At 47.8% G+C, this 21,121-nt stretch overlaps 1 protein-coding gene across 2 annotated transcripts in view; it reads right to left on the reverse strand.

Moving 5' to 3' along the window:
- Positions 1 to 21,121, reverse strand: part of myo7aa (myosin VIIAa) — a 120,204-nt gene that overhangs the window by 37,533 nt on the left and 61,550 nt on the right. For both annotated transcript variants that reach the window (XM_080197678.1, XM_080197676.1), the window contains 11 exons: positions 20,362 to 20,446; positions 18,671 to 18,889; positions 17,689 to 17,796; positions 13,605 to 13,814; positions 11,908 to 12,111; positions 10,785 to 10,961; positions 9,213 to 9,296; positions 6,616 to 6,743; positions 5,411 to 5,537; positions 3,570 to 3,689; positions 437 to 610 (listed from right to left, as the gene is read on the reverse strand). In XM_080197678.1, the coding sequence (XP_080053804.1) occupies positions 437 to 610; positions 3,570 to 3,689; positions 5,411 to 5,537; positions 6,616 to 6,743; positions 9,213 to 9,296; positions 10,785 to 10,961; positions 11,908 to 12,111; positions 13,605 to 13,814; positions 17,689 to 17,796; positions 18,671 to 18,889; positions 20,362 to 20,446 (1,636 nt within the window). The remainder of the gene's footprint in view (positions 1 to 436; positions 611 to 3,569; positions 3,690 to 5,410; positions 5,538 to 6,615; positions 6,744 to 9,212; positions 9,297 to 10,784; positions 10,962 to 11,907; positions 12,112 to 13,604; positions 13,815 to 17,688; positions 17,797 to 18,670; positions 18,890 to 20,361; positions 20,447 to 21,121) is intronic.

The following is a 21,121-nucleotide window of genomic DNA, read 5'->3' on the forward strand; positions in this document are numbered from 1 at the left end:
GCGACTGGGGGATTTACACAGTAACTTCATTACAATGCGTTTCATGGCACTTACTTGCGACACAAATAAATAAACCAAAACATGTTTCGAACAAAGTTTTCAGACTGAGCCACATAAGGAGATTAGGACAGGTGATCACAACATGGACACAAAGGGGTAGGTTTTAAAGAGCATATTAAAGATCGAGGGGGAAAGGTTTAATGGGGGATCTCTAGAGCTTGAGGGGTAGAGTCAAGAGACCCAAATTAGAGGAACAGAACGTTCTAAGTGTAGCAGAAGAAAGATTCTGACAACAGAATTTAACCCTGTAACCATGATGATTTGCCTGTTCCTGGTAATAAAGCCTCTATAGTATGATAGCCCACAGTGCTGATGGGGTGTGGAAACCCCCGAGAAAGGAAAAACCCAGCCGGGTGTAAGTTTTGGCCATACGAACCTTGTCAAACAGAGCAATGTACAGAGAGAAGCCAAAGCGATCCTTCAGGCCAATCTTGTCAGCTAGGGCGTTGCACAGCTCTTTGGCTGTTGTCGCAGAGTCGGTCAAGAGGGTCTTTGTGGTCCCGTCCATGAAGGTGATGGGCAACATGATGGGCTTCTTGGACTTGGTGGCCTGTTGTTACAAGGAGAAGAGAAAGCTCATCTAAATAAGACAAAATCAGAAAGGGTCAAACTGACCAAAGTCCAACTTACGGAACTCACTCACCAGCACAGAGTGTACGTGGGGCAAATAGCTTGAACACATTCAAAAGGAAACGAGATAAGTACGTGACAGAAGGGGATTCTCGTTTTCTAAGTTTTGCAAGATTTTGCACACAAAATCACAGCAAAGGTCTTTGTTTTTCAAGATTAACCATCTTGCAATCCCCAGTGGTACAGTGGTACTTAAGGATGGCAGGGTGGCACAATGGTTAACACTGCTGCCTCACAGTGCCAGGGACCCGGGTTCAATTCCCGGCTTGGGTCACTGTCTGTGTAGAGTCTGCACGTTCTCCCCATGTCTGCGTGGGTTTCCTCCGGGTGCTCCGGTTTCCTCCCACAGTCCGAAAGATGTGCAGGTTAGGTGGATTGGCCATGTTAAATTGTCCCTTGGTGTCCTTGGTTGTATAAATTAGAAAGATTTGGACAAATGTGTGGGGTTGTGGGGATAGGGTCTGGGGTGGGATTGTTGTCAGACTTGATGGGCTGAATGGTCTCCTTCTGCACTGAATGATTGTCGCTGGACTAGTAATCCAGAGACCCAGAGTAATGCTCTGGGGCCTGGGTTCGAATCCTACCACGGCAGATGGTGAAATTTCAATCCTTTAAAAACCCGGAATTAAGGATCTACTGATGTCCATGAAACCATTGTCGATTGTTGAAAAAAATCCACCTGGTTCACTAATGTTCTTTAGGGAAGGAAATCTGCCATCCTTACTTTGTCTGGCCTACATGTGACTTCAGAGCCACAGCAATGCGGCCAACTCTTAAATGCCCTGAGGGATGGGCAATAGATGCTGGCCCAGCCAGCGATGTCCATATCTCATAAAAAAAAGTCGACAAAGACCCTTAAACCGCAACCTCACTTGGTGGACAATCAAATGAGGGCAGATTTGAGGGATTTCTCATATCTGGAGTCTTGCTTTTCACACAATAAAATCCAGTTCTAGTCTTGGCCCTGGGTTAGTTGCCATTTCCAAAGTCATCAGAAGAGAAAGTGGACCTCTTTACATCTGCTTCAGGCAAAAAAATGGATGCAATGCCTGATTTTGACTACCCACGTTCTGCATTCCAATCTGAAATTGTGTGGACCTTTTTCTTTAGGGGTTCAAAGTGAACGCCTGTTTTCTGACTACTTTGAAAATTGGCCATCTGCTCACGTATTATCAGACAATCTGATCAGTGACCGCCATCATTTAATGTATAGAATGGATGGATTGCCAGGAGGAGAAGTCAAATTCCTGGTTCAGAAGCACTCCTGACCTCCACTGTTGGCCACGTGTGGACCCCTCACTCATTCATTCCTCGCCCATTAAGACAGACAACCACATTTTGGCTTAGAAATAAAAACACAGATTTTTTTTTGGCAGCTCAACAAGTATTGGTAGTTCAATCGATCTATTGAAATAAGGCCCAAAGTCATGTTGGAAATGGCCTTCATGATTGAGGGCTTGTGTTTAGTTGTGGCTCTTTGAGAGACCCTGGTCATATCTACATGGAATAACGTCGGAAATCTCCGACCTCGCCCGTGGCTGGGGTTCTCCGGTTGCCGAGGCAGTGAACGGGGTTTTGGCTGGGTGCCAAACTCTCACTGGCTGGACGGGCAGGGCTGAATGAAATTGGAGAATTCTGCCCTAAAGGTTGAGGGGAACGAACAGTGGTTAGCACTGTTCAATTCCCAACTTGAGTCATTGCCTGTGTGGGGTCTGCACATTCACCCCGTGTCTGCGTGGGTTTCTTCCGAATGCTCCGGTTTCCTCCCACAGCTTAAGGATGTGCGGGTTGATTAACCATGATAAAGTGACCCTAGTTTTAGGGGTATTAGCTGGGTAAATAAGTGGGGTTATGGAGATAGGGTGGGATTGTTGTCAGTGCAGGCTCGATGGACCGAATGCACTGTCGGGATTCTATGATTCCACTGGCAAAGACCTGGAACCAAAGTCCCATCTCAACAAAGGGGAAAAGAAATTCAAAACCTATAAAAAGAGAGAGGGACACACATGCTACAACATACAAAGCAAAAACAGAAAGTGTGCAAGCACCCAAAACAAAAAGAAAATTGTACCATACGGTGAACCTGTGGTGTTCTGGAAAAAGGTTGGTCATCATAAAGGCGGCTCTGGATTTATATAGCGGCCTCTGGATGCCCCAAAGCACTTTGCAACAAGTGAAACACTTTGCCGGTGTGCCAACGTGGTAAATGTAACAACCAATTTGCACAAAGCATGTGCCCAGAAACAGCCATGCAAAATGACCAGATAATCTGTTTGTATCCAATATTTATTCTCCATCAAACTACTCCAGCGTTTGTAGTTCTTATTCTGTCACATCGACCCTGAGACAACAGACCTCAACCTCAGTTTAACGTCTCCTTTGACTTTCACAAAATCCCGACAGTGTAAAAGAAGGCCATTCGGCCCATCGAGTCTGTACCAACCAAATCCTGATGTGGAGATGCCAGCGTTGGACTGGTGTAGGCACAGTAAGAAGTCTCACAACACCAGGCCAAAGTCCAACAGGTTTATTTGGTAGTGAACACCACTAGCTTTCGGAACGCTTGCTCCTGACCCATCTGACAAAGGAGCAACACTCCGAAAGCTAGTCGTGTTTGCTACCAAATAAACCTGTTGGACTTTAACTTGGCGTTGAGAGACTTCTTACTGTGCCCACCAAATCCAACCAGACCCTATTCCCATAACCCCACATATTTACCCTGCTATTCCCCTGACTCATGGGTCAATTTAGCACAGCCAATCAACCTAACCCACACATCACTTGGAACATTAGCCCCCTGTCACATCCTCCCATCCCCCACCCTTCCCATTTTCATTAAATATTTCAATGTGAATAAATATAGATTCCTGGAGGATTACCTGCAGTTCCAGCCAGCTCGGTGGCTGTGTCCGTGTCCCATTAGCAAACGTTCTCCTCATCCTTTCCTCACAGTAAGGTGCGTAGCCCGGGGGACCTCCATTGATGAAATTCCTCAAATACTGCGGCAAGAGGAACATTAGGATCAACCAGTCGTAAGAACAGGAAGCCATTCAGCCCCTCAAATCTGTTCTACCATTCGATTAGATCGTGGCTGATCGCTGGGACAGGAGTAGGCCACTCCTGTGGGAATGGCTTTTCCCACATATGCCATTGTTATTATAGGGTTCATTGGCTCTGTACAGAGCGAATGGACATGGAAATGCAATGATTAGGCATGGCGGCAATGAGAGGCATGAGTGGTCATGGGGAACCATAGATTCAACTTGGAGTTGGGCAGGTTGGGAGTGCAGGCTCACTGCCTGAACCCTTCTCTGCAAAAGTTGCTGGCTGTCTGTGAATGGGGGCAGGAATTCCAGAGTCTGGCCCTGACCTCCACTTCTGAAGGTCCAAAGATTCGCTCCAACTGTGTGCAGTTCTGGTCGCCTCACTACAGGAAGGACGTGGAAGCTATTGAGGGGGTGCAGAGGAGATTTACAAGGATGTTGCCTGGATTGGGAGGCATGCCTTATGAAGGTAGGTTGAGGGACGCGGGTTGATGGGTTTTTGATAGGCAAGGGGATTAAGGGTGGGAATGTGGAACTGAGCCATGACAGATCAGCCATGATCTTATTGAATGGCGGGGCAGGCTCGAAGGGCTACATGGCCTACTCCTGCTCCTATTTCTTATGTTCTTATTATGTTCTCATGTTCTCCCTGGAGAGACGAAGGTTGAGAGGCGACCTGATAGAGGTTTATAAAATGTTGAGAGGAATAGATAGGGTGGATTCTCGGAGGCTATTTCCCAGGGCTGAATGCTTGCTACGAGAGGACACAGGTTTAAGGTGCTGGGGAGCAAGTACAGAGGAGATGTTAGGGGAAAGTTTTTCACTCAGAGGGGTGAGTAGAATCGGCTGCCATCGGTGGTGGTGGAGGCGAACTCGCCGGGGTCTTTTAAAAGACTTCTGGATGAGTTTATGGGATTTAAATGGGATTGGGAGTTACAGATAGTTCTGTGGCTTGGTAGGTATGGATATGATCAGTGCAACTTGTGGGCCAAAGGGCTTGTTTGTACTGTAGTGTTCTATGTTAATTCTGCAAAATTCCAGCTTGTAGTCACTGCCGTAATGTAGGAAAGACAGCAGCCAACGTGCACACAACAAACCCCTACAAACAGCAACGTGATAACAGACTGATATAGGCCTCATTCAGCCCATCGAGTCTGCACCGAGAACAATCCCACCCCAACCCTACCCGCCACCACCCCCCGCCCCCCCCCCACCCGGGTAACCCCAGACGTTTACACTGCTAATCCCCCTGACACTAAAGGGGCAATTTAGCACGGCCAATCAACCTAACCCAAACATCTTTGGACTGTGGGAGGAAACCAGAAGACCTGGTTTAACACCTTTAACACCTTTCGTGACCTGTGGGACACCCCAAACGCTTCGCGGTCAGAGGTATTTTTTTCAAGTGTAGTCACTTAGCGATGTTGGAAACGTGGAAGCCAAATCCATGCACAGCAAGATCCCACGAACAGCAACAGGATAATGGACAGAAGGTTATTTTTCTAAAAAACTTAGTGATGTTGGCTGAGGGATAAATCTGGACTGGCGCCAAGGAGGACTACCCTGCTGTCTTTCAAAGCAGACTGGGTCTTGCTTTAACATTTCCTCTCTCATTGGGTGGATTTAACGACATTTGAAGCGTTTATACGATCGCCGAGGGAGAATCGGATACTTGCCTTCACAAATTTGGCAGAAGGAGCGAAGCAGCCGACACAGAGAGACATGAGGATCCATCCCCGGGCGTGACTGCTTTTGGAGGGATTCTGGGTAAGCTGCTTGCAGATCTGGCAGTAAATCTCGTCCCTGTCACATGACAAAAGACAGCCAATCAGCAAGTGGCATTTTCCTGGCGTTCCACGAATCATCTCGTCTGGTCCATCATGAGCAAGACCACCCGACGGCTGAGGTCATTGTGCTATAGAGGCCCAGCGACCATCATCACAGAGTTCCCTTGTGATTAAGCTCAAGCTAAAAGATAAAGGACTTGCATTCCTATAGCACCTTTCACTAGCTTAGAAGCATTAAGTGCTTGTGGTGTCCTGAAACAAAGTCACTGTTGTAGGGGTGTGAAAGTTGACCACAAAGTCACTCAAACAGCACCATCATGATTTATTTATTTATTCTTGGGACACGGGCATCGCTGGCTGGCCAGCATTTATTACCCATCCCTACCTAGCTGCCCTCGAGAAGGTGGTGGTGAGGTTCCCTTCTTGAATCGCTGCAGTCCATGTGCTGTGGATTGACCCACAGTGCTGTAGACTTTGTAGCGACTGATACAACTGAGTGGTTTGCAAGGCCGTTTCACTCTCAACTGCCCTCCAAGGGCAACGAGGGATGGGCAATAAATGCTGGCCAGCCAGCGACGCCCAAACATGAATAAAAAGAGGTGTGGCTCTGGAGTCACATGTAGGCCAGACCAGGTAAGGACGGCAGGATTTCCTTCCCTAAAGGGCATTGGTGAATCAGATGGGTTTTTCCAACCATCGGCAATTGGTTCCATGGTCATTAGTAGATTCTTAGTTCCAGACAAGGTCTCAGCTTAAATGTCTCATTGGAAAGATGCTTCCTTCCATTAGTGCAGCGCCCCCCCTCACCACTGGACTGGGGTCGTCAGTCTAAATCCATGAAGTGGGACTTGAACTCTCAACCCTCAAGGGACGAATGCACTGCCACAGAAGTCCATAGGAGTGCAGGGCTGGGTAACCATTGCAAAAAAAAAAACAGGTTGGCTGAAGACATTCTGTGATCCCAATCCTGCAAACGGTGGGCAGGGCCTCAGAAGGGAAATGACAGATCTTCCTTGATTCTATTCGTCAGTCCGATCAGGAAAACCAATGAGGAAGAGGGGAACGAGAAAGTAAAGCACGGGAGGGATTAGTACCTGACCTCTGGCCGCAGGATGCCATTCCCAATGATGAAGTGAAGTTTTTCCAAGTTGGACGTCGGTCTGTCCTCCAACATACTGTTCCCCTGAAGGCTGTACTCCCCGTCGTTCAACCTCTTTGCCACCTAGTGAGAGCCAAAAGGGGAAGCGAGACAGAAATGAAGGTACAGAAACTATATAGAAAGAACGTGCACTGATATAACACCTTTAATGCACAGAAAGTAGTCTCATGACACCAGATTTACTTGGAATCATGAGCTATCGGGGGGCTCTCTCCTTCATCGATTCCCGGCTTGGGTCACTGTCTGTGCAGAGTCTGCATGTTCTCCTCGTGTCTGCCTGGGTTTCTCTGAAAGATGTGCTGGTTAGGTGCATTGGCCGTGTTAAATTCTCCCTCAGTGTACCCGAACAAGGGCTGGAATGTGGTGACTCGGGGATTTTCACAGTAACTTCATCGCAGTGTTAATGTGAACCTACTTATAATAAATATTTTTAAGACGCGGGTTGATGGGTTTCTGATAAGCGAGGGGATTAAGGGTTATGGGGAGAGGGCGGGAATGTGGAACTGAGCCACAACAGATCAGCCATGATCTTATTGAATGGCGGGGCAGGCTCGAAGGGCTAGATGGCCTGCTCCTGCTCCTATTTCTTATGTTCTTATGTTCTACTTGTGACAGTAATAAATAAACTTTAAAAAAAACTTGTGTACATGGGACAGGGAAAAATCCTCTCAAAATTACCTCCTCCTCGACTCACCCGATGAAGGAGCAGCGCTCTGAAAGTTCGTGATTCCAAATAAACCTGTTGGACTTTAACCTGGTGTTGAGAGACTTTTTGCTGTGCCCAGTCCAACGCCAGCATCTCCACATTCTGGCCTTTAACACACTTAAACATCACAAGGAACTTTACAGCAACGTTATCAAGCAAACTTTGCCACTCAGCTCAACAAGGACCTATTAAGACAGTTTAGCGAATAGGGAGGAGTTAAAAGGAGGGTCCTAAAGAATGTGAGGTGGGGATGTTTAAGGAAGGACTTTGAGAGCTTTGGATCCGGGCAGCTGAACATACAGTATGGACTCCAATAGCACGTTAAAGACAATTGCGGATGTGAAAAAGGCCTGAATCAAATATTGTAGAGGGTTGTAGAACTGAAGGAGGAGAGCCATGAGGAGGAGAGAGACTTTGGAAGGGTTAAATTGAAAAAAAAACAACCTCAAGGTTTTGTTGGACTGAGAACCAGTGTAGATCATTGAACACAAGACTGATAGGAAGAGAGGGGACTTGGTGTGAATGGGAATAAAAGATCCATGGTCATCAAGATGCAATCAAATGGAGGATATTTGGCCATCTCTGAAGTAAACTTAATCACAAAATTCATTTGAATGTCGCTCACTGCAAAATGGAGCAGTGGGTGGCATGGTGGTTAGCACTGCTGCCTCGCAGCGCCAAGGACCCCAGTTCAAATCCTGGCTTGGGTCACTGTTTATGTGGAGTCTGCATGTTCTCCCCGTGTCTGCATGGGTTTCCTCCGGGTGCTCCCGTTTCCTCCCACAGTCCAGGAAACATGCCGGTTAGGAATGACCAACAGTACAGAAGGGAGGTCATTCGGCCCATCGAGCCTGCGCCGACCACAATCCCACGCACGTCCTTTCCCCATGACCCTATGCATTTACCCTAGCTAGTCCCCCTGACACTAAGGGGCAATGTAGCATGGCCAATCCACCTAACCAGCACATCTTCTGGATGTGCAAACTAAAAAGGGGTCATGAAAAAGCATTGGCCAGCAGGATTAAGGAAAATCCCAGGGCTTTTTATACATATATAAAGAAAAAGTGGGTAGCCAGGGAGAGGGTTAGCCCACTCAAGGACAAGGGTGGAAGAGTCAATTACTAGGGGGCGTAGGTTTAAGGTGCGAGGGGCAAGGTTTAAAGGAGATGTAAGAGGCAGATTTTTGTTTTAAACACAGTAGTGGGTGCCTGGAACTCACTGCTGGGGGAGGTAATGGAAGCGGATATGACTGTGACTTTTAAGGGGCATTTTGACAAATACATGAATAGGATGGGAATAGAGTGATATGGTCCCTGGAAGGGTAGGGGGTTTTAGTTCTGTCGGGCAGCATGGCTGGTTCAGGCTTGGAGGGCCGAAGGGCCTGTTCCTGTGCTGTAATTTTCTTTGTTATCTTTGGACTGTGGGAGAAAAATGGAGCACCCAGAAGAAACGCACGCAGACACAGGGAGAACGTGCAAACTCTACGCAGGCAGTGACCCAAGCCAGGAATTGAGCTCGGGTCCCTGGCATTGCGAGGCAGCAGTGCTAACCACTGTGCCACCCGTGGAGATGTGTCTGTGTAGTGTTTGCATGTTCTCCCCATGTCTGCATGGGTTTGTCCGGAGCTCCCGTTTCCTGCCACCAGTCTGAGACACGTGCCAGGTAGGTGCATTAGCCTTGCTAAATTCTCCCTCAAAGAGGCGCCAGAGTGTGGAGGCTAGGAGATTTTCACAGTAACTTCATTGCAGTGTTAATGTAAGCCGACCTGTGACACTAATAAATAAGCTTTAAACTTGTAGGACAGGGAAAATTCCTCTCAGAATTACCTCCTCAGTTAGCTTCGATTTCTTCTTCAGAGTCAGTGAAACCAGCTTGTGTCTCACACTGTTCTTCTTGTCAGTGTGTGAGCTCTGCAATACAATTATGTTAACTTTAGCAAAAGACAGAGCAGTGCATGGGGCAGTACAACAATTACCAAAGACAGGGAAGAGCCATCCATTTCTCAAAACAACACTATTAGGATGGCTACCTGAACTAGAATGGTGTTGGTGTTGGTGGAGGAGGGGGGACACTGAGTGAAGCGCACATGCAGACAGCCAGTACAGACATAATGGGCCGAATGGCTTCCTTCTGCACCTAACAGCTCCCACTGCTTTCCAATCCACCTGTCCACCAAAGAAGGCATTCTTTCTGGTTGTGTCACAGCCTGATATGACTCCTGCTCTGTCCAAGACCACAAGGAACTACAGAAGATCATGAATGTAACCCAATCCATCACGCAAACCAGCCTCCCATCCATTAACTGTCTACACTTCCTGCTGCCTCGGGAAAGCAGCCAGCAGAATTAAGGATTCTACACATCCTGGACATTCTCTCTTCCACCTTCTTCTATTGGGAAAAAGATACAGAAGTCTGAGGTCATGAACCAACCGACTCAAGAACAGCTTCTTCCCTGCTGCCGTCAGACTTTTGAATGGTCTTATCCTGCATTAAGTTGATCTTTCTCTGCACCCTAGCTATGACTGTGACACTACATTCTGCATTCACTTGTTTCCTTCAGTAGGCTTTGTCTGTAAAGCACGCAAGAAACAACACTTTCCACTATACGTTAATACATGTAACAATAATAAATCAAATCAAATCACCATCTACAAGACACAAGTCAGGAGTGTGATGGAATCCTCTTCACTTGCCTGGATGAGTGCAGCTCCAACAACACTCAAGAAGCTCAACACCATCCAGGACAAAGCAGCCCCACTTGATTGGCACCCAATCCACCACTTTAAACACCCACTCCCTTCACCGACACTCAGTAGCAGCAGTGTGTACTATCTACAAGACGCACTGCAGCAATTCACCAAAGATTTTTCAGACAGCACCTTCCAAACCCACGAACACTTCCATCTAGAAGGACAGAGGCCACAGATATCTGGGAAAAACACCATCATCAGGAAATTCACCTCCAAGTCACTCACCATTCTGAATTGGAAATATAATCGGCCGTTCCTTCATTGGCGCTGGATCAAAATCTTAGAGCTCCCTCCCTAACAGCACTGTGGGTGTACCTACACCACATGAACTGCAGCAGTTCAAGTAGGCAGCTCACCACCACTTTCTTGTGGGGCGTTTATGGATTGACAGTAAACGCTGGCCTAGGCAGCGACATCTCCACATCCTGTGAAAGATTAAAAATAAATTCCAACTTCTGTGGGTTGGTGATGTTCTGAAGAGAGGAAAGGGTAGAAATCCCCTGGCTCTTGTGCAATAGAAAACTCCCCCCCCACCCCCCCCAGCCGGCTACTTCTTATTTATCTCAAGAAGTGCCTTCACCAACCGGAGCGGTCACCCCTGAGAGCAAAGACATACCTCTTCCCGATGGCCTGTTCCGCCTGGCTTACCTCTCCCTCTCCTTGCAGGGCCTGCAGCTCTCGTTTGTACGTCTTCTTCCCCAGGGTTTCATAGATTTTGGTCATGACGGGAATCTTCTCACTGCCGTCACTCATGGCCGTGTGGTACTTGGGTTCCGGTAAATCCCCCATGAACCGTAATATCGTGATCCAGACTGCCAGGGCTGCCTGCAGGAAAAGGAGAGGGATCACATATAAAAAAGGGAAGAGTGTGTGTGTGTGTGTGTGTGTGTGTGTGTGTGTGTGTGTGTGTGTGTGTGTGTGTGTGTGTGTGTGTGTGTGTACGCGCACATTCGATGCATTCAGTACTTGTCAAAGCATTTGACATTCTGTGCACAGCAGGAGCCCATAAAAGCAATTAGATAATGGCCGGGTAATCCGAACTTTTTTTGATGTCGGAAAAATATCAGCAAGGACATCAGGGAGATGGCGGGATAAGTTTTTCCACTCAGAGGGTGGTGAGTGAGTGGAATCGGCTGCCACCAGTGGTGTGGAGACTTAAGAGACTTCTGGATGAGTACATGGGATTTAATGGGATTGAGGGCTATAGATAGGCCTGGTAGGTATGGATATGATCGGCGCAACTTGTGGGCCAAAGGGCCTGTTTGTGCTGTAGTGTTCTATGTTCTATAAGATCTTTTCTCTTCCTTAAAGCAGTGTCCAGGCAGCTTTGATGTCCACTCAGGTTTTATTGCTGGGATTTAAATTCCACCAGTTGTTGTGGTGGGATTTGAACCACGTCCCCAGAGCATCAGCCTGGGTCTCTGGATTGGCACTGCTGCCCAACAGCACCAGGGACCCGGGTTCGATTCCTGGCTTGGGTCACACTCTGTGTGGAGTTTGCATGTTCTCCCCGTGTCTGTGTGGGTTTCCTCTTGGCATTTCTCCTACTGTCCAGAGACATGCATAGGCCATGCTAAATCCTCCCTTGGTGTACCCAAACAGGTGCCGGAATGTGGCAACTAGGGGATTTTCACAGTAACTTCATTGCAGTGTTAATGTAAGCCTACTTGTGACACTAATAAACAAAATTTAACTCTTTAAACCAGTGGCAATAGCACCATGCCACAATCTCCCCCAGAATAGCCCATCCCTTCCAACAGCTGTCACTTACCAGTTGATCCCCTTCATCGTCATGGTACAGTAAGGGCAGTTTGAGGGGTCTCCGGATGTAGGTGTGTGTCGTGGTGCCCTGGAAGTAAGTGGCAGCGAACTTGGCAAACTTGTACTCAGAAAGATCTTCTTCCTCTTCCTCTGGGAGTGGCAAACTCGCATCCAGGTCCTCTTCCTCCAGCTCCCTCGGGGCATGCTCGAGATCCTGGAGCCAATACAACAATATATTCAACCCACCGCGACAGTGTGAGAAACAGCACACACTGAATAAATGCGACAAAAATCAGAGCTGCGCGCATTCGATCAACAAAATATTCATTCTATCTATGCACAGTGGTTAGTACTGCTGCCCCAGTGCCAGCGACCCAGGTTCGATTCTTTGTGGGGTTTGCACATTCTCCCCATGCCTGCGAGGGTTTCCTCCCACATTCCAAAGATGTGCAGGTTAGGTGGATTGGCCATGCTAAATTGCCCCTCAGTGTCGGGGGTACTAGCTAGGATAAATGCATGGGGTAACCCTCATGTAAGGGGGATTGACAGGGTAAATATGTAGGTTTATGGAAATAGGGCCTCGGTGGGATTGCGGTCAGTGAAGACAATGGGCCGAATGGCCTCCTTCTGCACGTTAAAGATTCTCTGATTCTAATGGAACATAAAGGAAGAAAATAACAAACAGGATGATTGAGGGGATGGAGGGCTTGTATTATGAAGTGTGATGATATGCACTGGACACATTCTCACTGGGGAAAGAAAGAAGGTGGTCGAGTGAAGTTTCTGGGATCTTAAGAGGGATGGGATACATTAGATCATCACTACTTGTCCAAAACCCCAGAGTACAGTGTATTCTTGAAGGCAGCAAACAAGAAAAATAAATCTGCTGAAACAACAGCTGGAATTTTACCAGAAAGAGTGAAGTCCTACCCTCGCAACCCAATGTACGGCTCTGTGCTGTATTGTTCTTTGTTCAAACCCATGTTGGTGGGCAGTGAGATCGCAATGGTCATTTTACCAGCGGCAGCCAATCAAGAGGCCACCATCAGGACTGTCATCCAATTAAGGGCAGCGGAACAGCCTTCCATGCTGCTGGCCCAATCAGAGGCAGTTCTGCAGTACTATTGGAGGGGGAGATGGTGGCAGAGTGGTATTGTCACTGGGTTAGCAATCCAGAGAGCCGGGGTAATGCTCTGGGGACCCGGGTTCAAATCCCACCACGGCAGCTGGTGAAATTTGAACGTAACAAAAATCTACTGATGACCACAAAACCATGGTCGGTTGTCATAAAAACCCTCCTGGTTCACTAAATGCCCTTTAGGGAAGGAAATCTGCATCCTTATCAGGTCTGGCCTAGATGTGACCTTAGATTGGCCGAGGGTCTGCCCATATGGCAACACCTCAGTCAATGTCAACTGGCCATCCTGTACGATAAAGTGCAATTGTTTGGAAATTTGGCATTCTTACATTTGTCCTGATGAGTGCAAGATGAAAAGCTTTGGCAACAAGTCTCTTTTCAGCAATAATAAAAATAAACAATTTTAGATACCATATTCGAGCGGGTATGTGCGATGATCAGGAAGTGAACTCAGTGGACCTGGTCTTTTGTCAGCTAACAACTCCCATGTTCCAGTTGTACCTCCAAATCCACCCGCTCAGTAATCAGTACTGAAACCAAAATGGAGAGAATGTTTTTAACTTGCGTACCTCAAACCCTGACGGCGCTTGCCCCTCCTGTCCCGGCAGCACAGTGGGTGTGCCCAGAAACCCAAACATCTTGTCCACCATCTCGGAGTCGTTGACGGGTTCGTTACGCGCCTTCTCCATCCGCTCCACCAGCTCCTTCTTCCGACGGGCTTCCCGCCTCTCATTCACCTCTCTCTCGGCATCTTCGCGAGCTAATTGAGCAAGGCGTTCCTGGCAGGAAGGGGAAATTAAAATGCGTCCAGCCATTAAACCAATTTCTCCTCAGGGCCGTGGCACAAAGCAGAAAGACCATCCTCACCCAATGTTGGCAACAGGTGGCACAGCTGGGTCAACCAGTGGACTTCAAGAGTCTTCCAATAGAAACATTATCCCCTCAGTCTTCTCCTTCCCCTTCATTAAGGATCAGGATTCACACTAAAGCGGGTTCCCTGGGTGCTGGTAGTCTTCCAGTATCTCACCAAAAGCACCTTCCTCAATGAGATGACCTACTGTCAGAACCTTGAACTACAATAGTGTTGGGGTGTCAGACGAGAAATCCCTATGTTATAAAGCCATTTTACATCCCTGACAATTTTTCTATTCTGACACAAATACAAGGAAAGGATTCTTCACCTCAGGAGTGATTCCATTGATAAATTAGGGATCTTCTATCAAAATAAGCTTTATTCCTAACAGTTTATCTATACCTCTAACAAAATGAAGCTTTGAACAATCTTTAATCATGCAAAAAAAGCTTAATTTCTAATTAATGATGATTCAGTTCCAATTAAGCAAAATTTTATCTTCTAGACTTAAACTCCTCTTTAGAAATAATCAGCAAGTCCAGGCATATTTGCTTAACACTAGAGCTTTCAGAAAGATTCTGAAAAGAGTGAGAGCCTTTTCTTTCTACTGGCTCCAGGCAGCAACTGCTCCTTATTTTAAAATGAAAATGAAATGTTCTCTCCTACAAGTCTAGTTCCTCCTATCGCAAGACTCTGTCCCTGTATATCTAACTCGCCTTATTCCTTGAATCAACAAAAATTAAGCCTTCTGCTAAATAAACACTTACATGTCTGAAGTAATTATCCTGCTTTCTCAGCATCTGCTGCATTCCTACCAGACAAACTGACTGCTTGTAACAAAACACTGCCTCTTAAAACAGTCCCCCTTATACATTAAAATATATTAAGAGCACAGTATCATCACAATAGTCACTACAACAGTGAAATTAGAATAATCTACTTGTACAGTACAACATCCTGCCACACAGCATTGGGCAGAAAGCCAAGGAAAGGTGCCAAATGCCTCAATAAAGAAACAGATTTTATGGAGCACCTTAAGAGTGGTTAAAAAGTGGAAAAGAGGTTGAACAATAGAATTAGAACTTAGAGCTTCAGAGCTGAAGACATGGCGATCAACGATGAGGTGAAGAGATGAGAGTTGTCCGCAGTCACAGAATTGGAAGGCAGATGGAGTGGTGAAGCCATGGGGGCTACCAGACCAGGGGTCAACATGGGTCAGTGAGGGGGTGATGGACGAAAGGGACTCGACCCACATTCACGATTCTACATAGCAATGTTCTGGATGAGCCCAGGTTTATTGAAGTCCCAGGAGGGAGGCTGAGCAGGAGAGCATTGGAATAGTACGGAGATATCAGAAATACAGAAGTGTTTATAGCAGGGGATGGGGTGAGGAAGGGGCAGAGACAGACAGTATTACAGAAACTTGCCAAGGCTCCTCCAACAGCACCTTCCAAACCCACAATCTCTAGCACCTAGAAGGACGAGAGCAGCAGATACCTGGGAACCCTACCACCTGCAAATTCTCCTTCCTGACCACACACCATCCTGACTTGGAAATATATCATCATTCCTTCACAGTCAAAATCCTGGAATTCGCTCCCTAAGAGCAGTGTGCATGTACTACACCACACGGACTACAGCAGTTCAAGGCAGTTCACAACTCAATGGGCAATTAGGGATGGGCAATAAATACTGGTCTTGCCAGCAAAACCCACATCCCAGGAAACATAAGAACATAAGAACATAAGAAATAGGAGCAGGAGTAGGCCATCTAGCCCTTCGAGCCTGCCCCGCCATTCAATAAGATCATGGCTGATCTGTCGTGGCTCAGTTCCACTTTCCCGCCCTCTCCCCATAACCCTTAATCCCTTCTCTTATCAAAAACCCATCAACCCGCTTCTTAAAAATATTTAGCGAGGCAGCCTCCACCACTTCAACGGGCAGAGAATTCCAGAGATTCACCACCCTTTGAGTGAAGAAGTTCCTCCTCAACTCCGTTCTAAACCGCCTCCCCTTTATCTTGAGGCTGTGCCCCCTAGTCCTACTGTCTTTTTTGAGCGGGAAGAGTCTCTCCACCTCCATCCTATCCATCCCATTCATCATCTTATACGTCTCAATGAGATCTCCCCTCATTCTTCTAAACTCTAACGAGTACAAGCCTAGTTTATTCAGCCTCTCCTCATAGCTCAATCCCCTCAGCTCCGGTATCAGCCTAGTAAACCTCCTCTGCACTCCCTCCAGGGCCAAAATATCCTTGCGCAGGTGCGGCGCCCAAAACTGCACACAGTACTCCAGCTGCGGCCTCACCAATGCCCTATACAGCTGCAGCAAGACCTCCCTACTTTTATATTCAATCCCCCTCGCTATGAAGGCCAGCATCCCATTCGCCTTCCTGACCACCTGCTGCACCTGCAAGCTGGGTTTTTGCGATTCATGCACAAGGACCCCGAGGTCCCTCTGCACCGTCGCCTGCTGCAGTTTTTCGCCACGTAAGTAATAGTCCTTCCTACCATTCTTCCTACCAAAGTGGACCACCTCACACTTGCCAACGCCGTTGTTTAAGAAGGGTGCCAGGCAAAAGGCGGGGAATTATAGGCCGGTTAGTTTAACGTCTGTGGTAGGTAAAATGTTAGAATCCATCATTAAGCAGGAAATTGCGAGGCATCTTGAAGGGAATTGCTTGATAGGGCGGACGCAACACGGTTTCATTAAAGGGAAGTCGTGTCTGACAAATTTACTGGAGTTCTATGAGGATGTGTCTAGGGCAGTGGATAGAGGAGAGCCGGTGGATGTGGTCTTTCTGGATTTTCAGAAGGCGTTTGACAAGGTACCTCACAAGAGGTTATTGCAGAAGGTCAGGGGACATGGAGTTGGGGGTAGGGTGTTAGCGTGGATAGAGGATTGGTTGTCAAATAGGAGACAGAGAGTGGGGGTCAATGGGTGCTATTCGGATTGGCGGATGGTGACTAGTGGGGTGCCCCAGGGGTCGGTGCTGGGGCCTCAGCTATTTACCATTTATATAGATGATCTGGAGGAGGGAACCGAGTGCAGGGTGTCGAAATTTGCTGATGACACCAAGATTGGGGGAACGGCAAATTGTGCGGAGGGTGTGGAGAGTCTGCAGAAGGATCTAGATAGGCTGGGCGAATGGGCCAGGAAATGGCAAATGGAATTTAATGTTGGCAAGTGTGAGGTGGAAACTACAAACAAAAAGTGACCGAACCTGTCCTGAGCCGATCATCGCAGAACCAGCTCCCCCCCACTCTTCAATCTGGAGGAAAATAGTTTTGACCCTGGCTCACTGAGTACAGGGCAAGAGCCAAGACCCCGAGTATAGAGGTCTATACTATAGAGGGGCGGCACGGTAGCACGGTGGGTTAGCACTGCTGCTTTACAGCTCCAGGGACCTGGGTTCGATTCCCAGCTCAGGTCACTGTCTGTGTGGAGTTTGCACATTCTCCTCGTGTCTGCGTGGGTTTCCTCCAGGTGCTCCGGTTTCCTCCCACAGTCCAAAGATGTGTGGGTTAGGTTGATTGGCCATGCTTAAAATTGCCCCTTAGTGTCCTGGGATGCGTAGGTTAGAGGGATATGTGGGTAGGGTCTGGGTGGGATTGTGTTCAGTGAAGACTCGATGGGCCGAAGGGCCTCTTTCTGCACTGTAGGGTTCTATGATTCTAGAGAACAATATCATTCTTTAGCAGTTTCACCAACATGAAGGAGGTTTTTAAAGGATCGGGGTCTCATTTGAATGACACATCCCGCCATCGAGATCTGGGAGAAGCAGCAGTCACATGACCCACCTGGTGTTTCCTTTCTGCCTCTTCCTTGGCCTTCTTGCTGCTCATCTCCTTGCGAAGCCTCACCTCCTCAGCAAGACGGAGCTTCTCCGCCTCCAGTCGCCTCCGGTACTGTCGAGAGAAGACACAGCGGCACCAGTCAGCAGCTTTAGCTCTCAAATACATTCATATTTCATAGAATCTGAACCGTAGGTGGGAGAATTGAAGAGGATGTCTATGCTGGCAATTGGGTATCGCTTTTCACAACCTTTGGCCGCCACAGCTTTCGACTGTGGCATCTGCTCACGGCAAAAATTGGTCAGCTCTCCAAAGGTGTGCCCAGCAAGTGGCAGCGGCCTGACTTAGAGTCAGAGAGGTTTACAGCATGGAAACAGGCCCTTCGGCCCAACTTGTCCATGCCACCCAATTTTTAACCATTAAGCAAGTCCCGATTGCCCATGTTTGGCCCATATTGCTCAAGACCCATCTTACCAGGGCATCATTATGGCTACACTGCTGCCTCATCGTGCCCGGGTTCGATTCCGGCCTTGGGTCACTGTCTGTGTGGAGTTTGCACATTCTCCCCGTGTCTGCGCGGGTTTCCTCCAGGTGCTCTGGTTTCCTCCAGTCCAAAGATGTGGATTGGCCATGCTAAATTGCCCCTTAGTGTCCAAAGGGGTGTGGGTTAGGTGGATCGATCACGGAAAACGCGGAGGGTGATGGAGAGAGAGACCCTGGGTAAGGTACTGTGTCAGGGAGTCTGTGCAGACTCAATGGGCCGAATGGCCTATTCTGCACCATAGGCATTCTATAATTTCCCTTCTGAAAGTTTTGGAATCTGCTTCCATTTGTGTGGACATTGCATTCCTGACCAGCATGACACTCTGAAAAGAAAGCTCTTAGATATTCAAGCTCTTTTCAAAAGCTTTCCACGCAAGAGCAGGTTCATCTTTCAGAGAGAAAAAAAATTCAACACCCCCCCCCACCCCGCAGATAAAACACTTACTTCTCCTCTCAGCCGCTTGTACAGCCTACGTGCAATCATGCCTCGAACGCAGGCCTGAATGGTGATGACCGCCCAGAAACAATGGCGGAACGCTCTCCGCACCAAGTAACCTCGGCAATGGGCCTGGAACAGGATGATTCTCTTGCGAGCAAAGTGATACTGTGCACAGAGCTTACGGGATCGATAGAGGGCCTGCAGCCTGGAGAAACCGATTCTCATCTGGCAAAGATCAAAGAAAATGTTTGAGATAGAAAACAGCACGGCGCAAATTCTCCTCTTTCTTACATCATGTCTGGTGGAAGCCATACTGCCCCTTCAATCTCCTCCACCATTCACTGACTGAACTTCCCGCTCAAGTCTTGTTTTCCCTCCCTAACTCTCCATTCTCTGGCATGCTCATTTATCTGTCTTTTTTTTTAAAAAATGTAGGGGATTCACGCCCAAGGACAGAGATAAGGGCGGCACGGTAGCACAGTGGTTAACACTGCTGCTTCACAGCTCCAGGGAACTGGGTTCAATTTCCGGATCGGGTCTTTGTCCGATGGAGTTTGCACATTCTCCCCATGTCTGCGTGGGTTTCCTCCAGGTGCTCCAGTTTCCTCCCACAGTCCAAAGACGTGCGGGTTAGGTTGATTGTCCGTGCTAAAATTGCCCCTTAGTATCCTGGGATGCTTAGGTTAGAGGGATTAGTGGGTGAACATGTAGGGATTATGGGGGTAGGCCCTGGGTGGGATTGTGTTCGGTGCAGACTCGAAGGGCCTCCTTCTGCACTGTAGGGTTCTACGATTTCTTCGGCCAAACAAATCGTAGTCAGGTAATTTAAAATGGGCGGCACGGTAGCACAGTGGTCAGCACTGCTGCTTCACAGCTCTAGGGCCCTGGGTTCGATTCCCGGCTCGGGTCACTGTCTGTGTGGAGTTTGCACACTCTCCTCGTGTCTGCATGGGTTTCCTCCGGGTGCTCCAGTTTCCTCCCACAGTCCAAAAGATGTGCGGGTTAAGTTAATTGGCCATGTTAAGAAATTGCCCCTTAGTGTCCAGTGAAGCGTAGGTTAGAGGGCTTACTGGGTATAATGTATAGGGATATGGGGGTAGGGCCTGGGTGGGATTGTGTTCGGTGCAGACTCGATGGGCCGAAGGGCCTCTTTCTGCACTGTAGAGTTCTATGATCTATGATAATTCAATCAAAGGCCTCGCTAGTCAAGTAGGCATGCATCCCATAATTTAATACCATATTAGATAATGACTAATGGTGTCGAGGTCCTCATTGATGACAATGGACGAACAATACCATATTAGATAGGTCTTCCTCCAAAAGGATGAGTCTAATAATATCATACAAATCTTGACTTTACAATAGGCAAAAGCATTACTTCAACAGTAAGTTCTAAGCTTGTGATCTTTACCAGCTAGCAGATGTTTAGGAACACCACCACCTGCCAGTTCCCCTTGGAGACGCACGACATCCTGACCTGGAACTATCATCATCTTTCTTTCGTCAAAATCCTGGAGCTTCCTCCCTAACAGCACTGTAGGTATACCTACATCCCGTGGACTGCCACCGCTCAAGAGGACAGCTCACTCCCACCTTCTCAAGAGGCAATCAGAGATGCCCAGTAAATGCTGGCTTAGCCAGCAGCGTACACAGCAATGAACAATACACTTAAAAAGGCCCAGAAATAGTTAACTTACTGCACTGAAATTCTTCCGGCACTGATATCCTCGCCAATACTTCTGAATCAACATCACTGATTTCCTCATTTTAACAAAGTTTGACCTGTGGAAGATTTTGAAAACTTTAAAATCCAGAATTAAACATGTTTTGGTAAAAGAAATCGCAACAGGGTATCATTCACAGATAGCTATCGGCTGACCAAGTACGAGTTAGTTACAGAGTGAGCGAGCTACCCGCTATCTTAAGCTTTTAGATGTGGCTCAGTGGTCATGTGGTGCAGTGCGTTAACATCCCGGCCTCTGGGCTGGAAGCTCCAAGCTCCATTCCCAACCCAAGACACGATGGCCGAGGAAGGTCCATTAATAGTGTGGCCATACAGACTGAGTATCAATGTGCAAATCTTTCCAAACACACCAATGGCTGGTGGTAAGAGCAGGAGACACTCCTGGTCAGCCACACTTCATGTGGAGTGGCACCCCTCATGCTATAAACCGCTGTTGACAAACTAGTGGCACAATGGCTAACACCGCTGTCTCACAGCGCCAGGGATCTGGGTTCGACTCCCAGCTTGGGTCACCGTCTGCGTGGAGTTTACACGTTCTCCTCATCTCTGCGTGGGTTTTCTCTGGTTTCCTCCCACAGTCCAAAGATGTGCAGGTTAGGTTGATTGGTCATGCTAAATTGCCCATAGCGTCCTGGGATGTGTAGGTTAGGTGGATCAGTGGGGTAAATGCTTAGGTTTGTGGGGATAGGGCCTGGGTGGGATTGTTGTTGGTG

Source organism: Carcharhinus amblyrhynchos, chromosome 10 (assembly GCF_965287045.1).
Source record: "Carcharhinus amblyrhynchos chromosome 10, sCarAmb.v2.hapA, whole genome shotgun sequence".
Classification (NCBI taxonomy): domain Eukaryota; kingdom Metazoa; phylum Chordata; class Chondrichthyes; order Carcharhiniformes; family Carcharhinidae; genus Carcharhinus; species Carcharhinus amblyrhynchos.